The sequence below is a fragment of the Pagrus pagrus genome (genome assembly GCF_965226575.1).
Source record: "Pagrus pagrus genome assembly, chromosome: 6".
Taxonomy (NCBI): domain Eukaryota; kingdom Metazoa; phylum Chordata; class Actinopteri; order Spariformes; family Sparidae; genus Pagrus; species Pagrus pagrus.
The window spans coordinates 6000750-6010923 of NC_140190.1; the positions used below are offsets into that span (position 1 = coordinate 6000750).

The window sequence follows — 10174 nt, forward strand, 5'->3', positions numbered from 1 at the left end:
TTATTCAGTTTACTCAGTCATTAAAACAAAGAGAGTTTGTTTATTTAGTTCGTTTACGCATAAAAAATGAGTCAGTGAGGATCTTTCTCTTCTGATTAAAATGTCTATCAAAACTACGTAGTGCACCTTTAAGGATTAATCAGGTAAAAATGTTAAACATTCTTTGTTTTCAGCTTCTCAAATGTGAGAGATTGCTGTTTTTCTCCGTTTACCAAATTACTCTTGGTTTTGGACTGTTTGCAGGACAAACAGGGAGTTTGAATACATCACCTGGGGCTTCTGGGAAACGTTTACTCACAGATTTCTGACATTTTATATACTAAAAGACGTATAAATAGATCAGTGAAAGCAGCTAGTTGCAGCCCTAATTTCATTTTCTGAATTAATTTCCTCACTTTTTGTTATGAGAGATTGAGACAGTGTGTTTTTTCCTCAAATATCTTTTTTTGGGGGGGGAGATTTTAGCAAAACTTTCCCCTTTTCCCACAGAAATCCTTGCACATCGTCACATTTCTTGATGTAACCTTCCCAGAGTCGTTCAGTAAAGTCTTCCTGACAGTGAGGTTGTAATCTTTTATCTCCTGCAGCCTCTCAGCAACATTCCTGCCTCCGCTCCTCCAACTGCAAGGACTCAAATCTGCTTCAACTGTTGGAGCGGAGGGGGACTTAAAATTCCTCAAACTGCAACACAACAAAAACTACAACGAGGCTCTTTTACATGACACAAGCAGCCAGCTGAGACAGTGCTGCTGCTCTGAATCCAATTTTTTGCTCACCCTCACCCTCCCCCCCTCTCTCGCCCTCACCCTCTCCTCCTGCTCCTCCTCCTCCCTCCTCCTCCTCCTCCTCCCCTGTGCTTTTGATCCCACAGGGACTTGGAGCCTTTACATTCCTGTCATTCCAGCCGCAGCGAACAATCGGCCCTCAGTTATTTATTGGTGCAGCGCGCAGCTCCGCTCAGTTCAGTCTGCAGCCGGCCGTCGACGCGCGCACACACGGGGGGACGTTACATGGAGGAAAACAGGGAGACAAACTCGGGAAACTTGTGTTGAATCGAGCGCAGGATACTGTTGAGATTAACGTGAACGCTGTGGTGTGGGATGAGACTTTAATTTGGTGAGTTGCTTTTAATATTTTTTGGGGGGGGTTTTTTGTCGCTCGGGTCGGATTTGCGTTTGGCACGGATTTTGTCGCATGGCGCAGTATTAATGTGCGTTTAATGATGCGAGTCAGTTAGTTTACATGTGTTTAAGAGAGCAGCGTTATTTATGTTTACGCATTTTATCCATCGGACTTGATTTTTATTTTCACACATATCTTAAAATTTTTTACATTAATTAAATCTAAATTGATTAAATTGAGTTTCTGGTCGATTTAAAGCCTTTCAGCAGGATGTTTTCTTTCTTATCCCCAGTGGGAGCTGAGGGAGCAGATGGTTTTTTAAAGGGGCAATATGTAGTTTTGGGGGAGGATGAAAAATCCTAATTGATTTCATACTGTTTGACTGTGTTTATATTTGCAGGACCCTGCTAAGTAGCCTCATTGTTAGGCTTAAACAGTGAATATAAATATATATGGAAATATATCAAATAGATATTCTTAAATTTGTAATATTACCATATTATATTACATTTTTGACTTAAATTTTTATTTTCAAAATTACACTGCGCCCCTTTAAATCAAGCATTTTTCATGCCGTGATCATATTTCGGACCTGTACATCCTCATAGTTTATGTCGTATTATGTGAAAGTCACTGTATTTGTTATTGTGTGTGTGGGAAGTCTGTGATGTTTATAGCAACTGGTGACTATTACACTTCCAGTCTGTCTGTCTGTCTGTCTGTCGGGGGAAAGTTATGCTTCAGAGTGTGTGGGCAATAAAACTGGATCTGCACTGACATCACTGTCAGGGGTATTTCCAGCAACAGCTCATGCCCTGACAGCAGAAGTCATTGTGCAATAGACGTTTGTAAAGTAATTGAGAGGAATTCTGACTGTTGGCTCACAACTGAAATAGTGCCATTGATCATTGAATGAACTGGGTGATAACAATCAGGTTGAGGAACCCTGAGAACGCTCTGTAACACACACGATGTTGTGCAGTAAGTCTAATCAAGATTATTTTTCCTCCAGATTTGTGATCCGTGAACTGCACCCAACTGCCACCGTTTCTTTGCTCATTTCCCACTGACTGAAATGAGAACCGCTGAAGACTCATCTGGCACGGTCCTGCACCGTCTCATCCAAGAGCAGCTCCGCTACGGGAACCTGACGGACACTCGCACGCTTCTCGCCATCCAGCAGCAGGCCCTGCGTGGAGGCAGCAACAGCGGCGGCGGGGGCACGGGCAGTCCTCGCTCATCTCTGGAGAGCCTGACTCAGGAGGAGTCCCAGTACATCCACATGTCAAAACGACAGGAGCCTCAAGGCCAGGAGCACCAGGGGGACGGCCTGCACTCCGAGAGCCAGGTGTGCCATCTGTACCAGCTCCATGGAGAGGAGCTGCCCACCTATGAGGAAGCCAAAGCCCACTCCCAGTACCTGATCTCTCAGCAGGGACAGGCAGAGCAGGAAGGGCCCAGCATGGACATAATGGGGAGTCACAGTGAGGGACAGTGGGATATGAAGAGGGAGCACGCTCGCTCCCTCAGTGAGAGGCTTCTGCAGCTTTCTCTGGAGAGGAACGGACTGAGACACAGTCTGGCTATGAGCTCTTCACACAGCTATCCACAGCTGTGCAATAATAATAATGTTAACACTGCGGCCCCTGACAGACAAGGGGTCCCACAGTATGTGGACCAGCGTGGGCCACCCCCGGACTATCCTATCTTTGCCAGAGTCCCTGGATATATGGTCAGCCACTCACAGGAGCATGGACAGTACTGCAGGGACCCTCCTCCACCCTTCTTCTCACAGCATCACAGGTAAACAGATGGAGGACACTGTGGAATAATGCTTTAGTTAAAATGTGGTCAGATTAACAGCGTCAGACAAGGCTTGCATTCACTGTTTCCAGACCTTGTGGCTTTCAGCGTTGTAGTAATGAATTACTCATGTCTCCCCTCCACAGGTATGTGTCTGCTCAGTCCCAGGTGGCTCACAACAGCATCACCGCCGCCTCCAGCAATAACTCTGCTCAGACCGACATGTTGATGCGGGAGAACGAGCGGCTCAGGAAGGAGCTGGAGGTCTACGCCGAGAAGGCCGCCAGGCTGCAGAAGGTGAGAGAAGAAGGTGGTGCGATGAGTGGAGCTGTTGGCTCACGGAGGGTGTGGAAATCATAAAAACAACAGTTTCTTGCCGCTACATGCCAGGGTGATAAGCTGTCGGGAAGTTAAGGCATAAATACTTGAGAGAGATCCAAGCTATTGGTTCACGTCATGGAGTCTGTATCATGTTTATTTTATGGTTTTCATGGTATGTTGCGAGTTTTCTCCTCATTCCAGCAACTGGAATGTCCCACAACACATCCTACCCTTTGTCTTTCGAACATGCTGGCGTATTGCCATGAAAGGAGATAAATGCCTTGACACCTGGGACCCACAAGTGTTCACTCTGGAATGTTGATTCCCTCTTTTCAGTTGCGCATAGTGTTAAAAAGCCATTTGCCTGCAGGCGGTAAAAAAAGAAAAAAGGCTGGTATTTGTTGAAGCGACTAATTAGCCTCACTGATATCAATGACTGAAACACAAACCACAGTCCAGACTGTGAATGAGGATGCTTCTCCCAGAGACTGATCACCATCTCACATTCTCTTCCCAGTTGGAGTTGGAGATCCAGAGGATATCTGAAGCGTATGAGACCCTGATGAAAGGCTCTGCCAAGCGGGAGACTCTGGAGAAAACAATGAGGAATAAACTAGAGGCCGAGATTAAGAGGTTGCACGACTTTAACAGAGACCTGAGAGGTATGTGGCCAATTAAAGTGCCCTGGTAATGCACCGCTTGCTTTTGAATGTGACCCAGTGCGCGTAACAGCCATGTTTTGTTTGTTATCTTCTCTGCAGAGCAACTCGACACGGCCACCAAACAGCGAGCGGCCGAGTGTTCAGACCAGAGGCAGCATGTCTTCGTTAAGCTGCTGGAGCAAAGTGAGTGTTTCATTAGAGAAACTGTCCTCTCGTAGCATGCTTCAAGAGGGGCGAGACATGAGGGTTTTTATCTGATTCGACAAATCACACAGCCCTGTGAAGCACTAAACAATGGCAGGAACATAGTTTAGCAGGGATTGGTTTCCTGGTATGTTTTAAAAGCCCCGCATGTCAGGACACAAATGGCTCTATCTCGAATGTTAAGAGTCACCCTTGGCACTCAGACGCCAGCCATTTTTCATAGCTGTAGTAAATGTGGCCTGCAGGATTCCAGGATTTTTTAAAGGTATTTCAGGCTGTTCCAGCATTAGGAATGCCCCCCTCCCCATTCAGTTTTGCATCACTGCTGACTTCCCTCCTTGAGGGGAACTAATAAGTCTGGGACTCCAGGGCGTCCAGGCCCAACTCAACATGACCCCTGGCTTGCTCACTCTCCTTGTTTGGGCATTTCTTTACCTCGTGGTTTAATCACGACGGGCCAGTTGTGCATATTTCTTTCCTCTGTTTCTGTTCTGTGCAGGGACAGAAAGTAAACCCAACTAATGTTTTGTTTTTGCTTTATCTACACGGACATATCTGACAATAAAGATTAGATTTGTTTTGCAAAAAAATCTTATGAATCAGTTACATAATCAGCCATGTTGTAAACTGTGATTGAAATAATGTCCGTTTTCCCTGAAAACAGTTATCTTTGAGCAACAGGAGCAAAACCACATTTGAATTACAATAGAGGGATGTGTAGTTTTTGTTTTTTTTTCTGTTACAAGGACCACTTGAATTATATTTTGAGCTGCTTGTTTACTTCACGTCCTTAGAAGCATTCCAGAGCTTTTCCCAAGTACAAAGCTATGCCTGTGTGCGTAAGTGGATAAGAGGAAGTCTGCATTCCCTCCACAGGCATGCACTCGCGTTGTGTAATCAACCTCCTTTTTAAAGTGGCACAACAGATAAACTGGCTTCCTTTTTGAAAAAGTTTCCATTGAAACATGGACTAACTTTTGATAAGTGAATGAAAAATGGTTTATTTTAATGTTGATTGCAATGTTAAGGTTGTAACTCTGATTCATGTTAGAAGACATGCTGTCTGAGGTTGAAACACATGCCTTTGACGGCAGTTCGTTGGGTCACATTCCATTGAAAACAGCCACTTGACTGACCCCATCAAGGGCCACTGAATAGCCTTGACACAGTTCACCCTTCTTAAGCAATGATATCCTTTGTATCTTCCAGGAGAATATCAGTGACTTGAACCAACACTCACCTCTTTTCCCCCCATTTCCTGTATCTTAGATGAGGAGCAGCAGCGGGAGCGCGAACAGCTGGAGAGGCAGATACAGCACCTGCGTGTCTCCGGAGAGGACTGCCAGCGGAGACGGGAGATGCTCGAGCAGGCTCTGACTTCGACGCAGGCCCGCAACCGGCAGCTGGAGGAAGAGCTGCAGAGGAAGAGGGCCTACGTGGAGAAAGTGGAGCGACTGCAGAGCGCGCTGGGTCAGCTGCAAGCGGCGTGCGAGAAGAGGGAGACGCTGGAGCTGCGGCTGCGCACTCGGCTGGAGCAGGAGCTGAAAAGCCTGAGGGCACAACAGGTGAGGAGAAGAAGATATTACGTAGACTTGTGTCAATTCTTACATACTGCACCTTTAAATCATGGTTGCTTGTTTCCCTGGAAGCCAAATGTTAATGATTGCCTATTATCTCAGTCTCAGAACCAGGCCGCTGACCCCACGGCTTCAGAGCTGAGCTCCTCCACGTTGCAGCAGCAGTTGAGGGAGCGAGAGGAGCGTATTCTGGCCCTGGAGGCAGACATCACCAAGTGGGAGCAGAAGTACCTGGAGGAGAGCACCATGAGGCAGTTTGCAATGGATGCAGCTGCCACTGCTGCAGCGCAGAGGTAAGTTTAAACATGGAGAGTCATAGCAAAGATTAAAAAACATCTAATTATGACAAATGTATTGAAGTGGACGTCTTTTGACAGACTTTTATTTGTTTTGCAGAGATACAACCATCATCAATCACTCACCTCGACATTCGCCAAACAACAGTTTCAATGAAGACCTGCCTTTGTCGAGTCACAGACATCAGGAGATGGAGAACAGGTACGCATCCTTCCACGTATTTGTGAGATACTATTTATGGCTGCTCCTTGGGAGGTTTTTGGTCTAACTGTGTATTCTATGTGTTTAGGATCCGCGCACTTCATGCTCAGCTCCTGGAGAAGGATGCTGTGATCAAAGTCCTCCACCAGCGCTCCAGATTGGAGCAGGGCAAGCTGGAGAAACAGGGGCTTCGCCTCGCCAGGTCCGTCCCCTCTATCAACACCGTGACCAGCAGCACAGAGAGCAAAGGTGAGCATCAGACACCGAGGGAGTTTTGAATCTTTAATGACACGTGCTATCAAGCGACAACTGGCAGACTGTTCAGCGTCGCCAGACAGAATGTACACTTCCTAAAAAAAAATCTCGGCAGTAGGAGACAACCCTTTCGCCTCCCTCAAATAGACAACGTGTTTTTAAACTGGAATGCATATCGTCTCTCACTCCAGAATAGCCCGATCCAGAATAGTCATGGGAACAAACTCAGCGGGGCAGATGTTCGGCAGCGTGTAAATGTGGATGTAAGCGGGTAATTAAGCAGCCTCCTCTCTTTGTCTGCGTTTGTAGCAAAGAGCCTCTCAGATGACCAGACAGGTGCTGCTGCTGCCGCGCTGCAACCCCGACCCCGCGTGGTGCCCAAGCGCCCCAGCCGAGACTGCAGCACCCAGAGTGACGAAGTCCCGCCGGAGCCTGCGGTCATGGCAGAGCTGAAGATGTCTGAGGCGCTGTCAGCAGCTACAACCGGTGGGTTTATTGTTTTGTTAAGCCTTTGACACCCAATCACCACCACACAAACTATTCCTCTGATCATCTATTTGACCTCTATTCAAAGTGTAACCAGCCCCTGGATCAAGACTTACTGTTGTTACGAATAAGTTAAAACTTTGCTGGTAAAATGAAACAAGCTTGTGTGCAGCTTTAGCATACCAATGCCGCTTTTCTAATCTGCTAATTTTATCTTCGCTGTAGACACCTCGGAGGAGCCAAAGGCACCACTCAAGACATTCAAGAGCATCAACAGCTCGGACGCAGAGGTGGTTGAAATCCTCATTTGAGAGCTCGCTCCAGCTGCATATGACTGAACACTGACAGCCAACGATGACAGAGACTTTTGGCCGAAGGTGTTAAAGGCCTTCCTCGACGTCTGACCACAAGTGAAGAAAGGCTGTCGTAAATATAAATAAACAGTCCAGAACGTGGCACAGTCTGGAGAGGAGAGCTGAGCTTTCCTTCGACTGCACGAGTCGCCTCACGAGTCAGAATTGTTCAAGGTACCTGGACTGTATTGTGCGTCAAGAAAGGAACTGGGCTGCTGATTGTGCATATGTTGTGCATGTTGTGTTTTTTAGTTATGTTTTGTATTTATATTTGTAAATGCTGCTCATATTGTGAGATGAGGAGAACAAGGATCACTCGTCTCGCTCTGATCCACTTAAATTATACACGTATATACTCGTCTGAAGTAAGAGCTCAACACATCTATGTTATGTTTGGTTTATTTTGACTTTCCAGTAGCGATCCTATTACAATCCTCTGAAAATAATGGGAATATTTATGAAATGACTCAGTATGAGGATAAATCTGTCTAACAGAGCCACTCAAGCCTGATTTAACAGTTGCTCCCCTCTTTAAAATACACTCGGGTCGTGCTCACAGCTCAGCGGAGGATTTGGAAACTTCCTTTGAATGCGAAGCCTTCTCATTTCTCTCTTAAAAAAGCCTGCGAGGATTGACAGCGTTTCACGGGGGTCTAATTTTCCAGATCCCAGGTTAATGTTCGGGGCCTCAGACGGGCGACTGCCCAGCATTTCGCTTCCCTCCGCTGACATGCTGGAGCTAATCTTCTCACATTCCCCTCGCTGAGGGAATGCTCCCGTTAAAGAAAAAAGGCTATCTAAAGTCTGACCCCTAGCCCTTGTTAAAATGGCACGCATTCTCCACATGATTCCTTTTCTGGGGCCGTTCATTTCTTCCGAGCTGCGGTAGCTCGTCCTACTTGCAGGCACAGAAATGGTCAACTATTATTGGCCTGCATTTGCTACTCTATTTGTTGTCCCCCATCAATGTGTTATATTCAGCTGTGTTTTCTCCGTTGCTCAAGTATCTCACATTTCTGAGTTATCCTTAATATGGACTCTTCTATTTATTTCCCCCTCTGTGTGTGTGTAGGATCACTGAACACTGCTGAATGTAGACTCCTGTTTCCCAGGACTGTGTTTTATATTTAACTGGAATGTGCCACAGTTCAGATTTGCTCTACTCTTTAGAGGGGAAATACTGCTAAAATTCAACATCAGTGGATCTGTGAAGAAGCTAATATATTACCCTCCAGTTCTGTGTTGTTGAACAAATGTTAAGTTGCCGGGTGCCTCAAACTCTTCATGTGTGACATCTCGACACCGTTATCAACAGGAGTATTGTTTGAAGTCCCACAATTAGCATGTCAGGCTTTTTCATCATATGTCCGGTCACAATGCATTTGCTGGTCAATGCAGTGTGTCAGTTTGAGTCGGTGCCCTTCACTTTGTTTGGACTGTGTTTACATGAATGGCTATTTGAAGTGAGAGAAGTTAATATATTTTGTTCTTGTTTTGTTTTTTTCATTTATATACTTTGTTTTTGTTTCCTGGTGCCAAAGATGTACTCTATTTTTAAGTTATAACCGAGGATGAATACAAAAGGTTCTGTTAAGGTGCCTTGCTTCAGCTGGTTGACCCATTTTCATGTTGCTGTGAACTTTTGTAAAGGAAACATTTGTATGTACGCCTTAACATTTCACTACAATAGAATAAAATTCTTAATATATGTGATAAAAAAGTTTCTGTTTTGATTTGACACACTGGTTTATAACAGTGTATGCACCAGTTTGATTACAAAAACCCAGTGGTCCATAAAATATGATCCAGTTTGATCAAAATCACTCATAGTTGTTGCTGTATGTGATGTACTGCCGTAAAGCATTACGCACTGTGATGCTCAATCACCAAAGTTGGATGATGCAGAAATAAGCGATAGAGGGCCCTACTACAAAACAGCTGTAAGTAATGTTAAAATTAATTTGAAGCCGTTATTTTATGATGAAATAGTTAATATCATAAAACTATTTCAATGTTTTGATGAAAGTGTCAGTCATCCGGGTCATGGTAAGTCTAAGTGCTGTATCGTAGGCAACTGGACTTGTTTCAGTTTCTTGAAGACGCTCACCTCTCACCCTGGACTAACTGGAGGGGAGTTGCAGGCTTTTAAACTCTGTGTGGGAGTGTCCTTACAGAGTCGTTAAGAACAACCGTCTTTGAACGGAGGAGGTGGCCGACAACATTACTTATCATCCGCCTACAATACAGGTGTTGCCTCCCCAGACAGCTTAACAACCATTCACACTGGGGCTCAACTAGCCCTAGCAACCCACAGGAAGGCCGGTTGAGTCATTGATCCACAAGTGGCCCTAGTGACTCTGAAACTCAGAGCTCACGTGTATCATCAACAACTCTGTAAGGACACTCCCACACCGAGTTTAAAAGCCTGCAACTCCCCTCCAGTTAGTTAGAACTGAAGAAGCCTCTTGGCTCTCGTTACAACATCACAGAGTTAAGAAAAAAGTTGGGAAAGACCTGAAAACCTAAATAAAATGTATTAAATGATACATTTCTGTAATGTACTTTGTGTTTTAAGCAAGGCTATGTAACTTTGTGATAGCACACAGGGTGAGAAAAAGTGTAACGGTAGCAAAAGCAGAGTCACTAAATTAGTGAACTGACTCAGAAATGAAAGCAGTCACACAGCTGTGTAAAGTTTGCTTACGTTGTCTACAATTAGCCACGATGAGCGACTTCTCATACCACGCTAAGTAAGGCTGTAACACTACAACGTGATGAATTAGGCAAGGGTGTGTTCAATTGCCTATAAATTCAACTTTTCTTTGTTAAGAGACGTGTGTAGTGTGGAGAATATTAAGACTGTGGTCATCTTGAATACGTGGTGGTCATCAAG

General features: G+C 45.2%; 1 protein-coding gene across 1 annotated transcript; it reads left to right on the plus strand.

Moving 5' to 3' along the window:
* The first annotated feature begins 901 nt into the window (after window positions 1-901).
* amotl2a (angiomotin like 2a) lies at window positions 902-8995 on the plus strand. The gene is made up of 11 exons (XM_084355051.1): window positions 902-1116; window positions 2135-2925; window positions 3072-3222; window positions 3764-3908; window positions 4008-4091; window positions 5382-5677; window positions 5792-5982; window positions 6086-6187; window positions 6276-6436; window positions 6752-6928; window positions 7154-8995. Exons 2-11 carry the CDS (start codon window positions 2198-2200, stop codon window positions 7237-7239), a joined length of 2121 nt encoding a protein of 706 aa, XP_084211177.1. The 5' UTR covers window positions 902-1116; window positions 2135-2197; the 3' UTR covers window positions 7240-8995.
* Window positions 8996-10174: the final 1179 nt, after the last annotated feature.

What these genes read in the sequence shown, in the direction of transcription:
- amotl2a (XM_084355051.1), top strand. Translation starts at nt 2,198, where the DNA reads ATGAGAACCGCTGAAGACTCATCTGGCACGGTCCTGCACCGTCTCATC. An exon ending in AGGCCGCCAGGCTGCAGAAG is followed by an intron (nt 3,223 to 3,763) that starts GTGAGAGAAGAA and finishes TTCTCTTCCCAG; the next exon opens with TTGGAGTTGGAGATCCAGAG. An exon ending in CATCAGGAGATGGAGAACAG is followed by an intron (nt 6,188 to 6,275) that starts GTACGCATCCTT and finishes CTATGTGTTTAG; the next exon opens with GATCCGCGCACTTCATGCTC.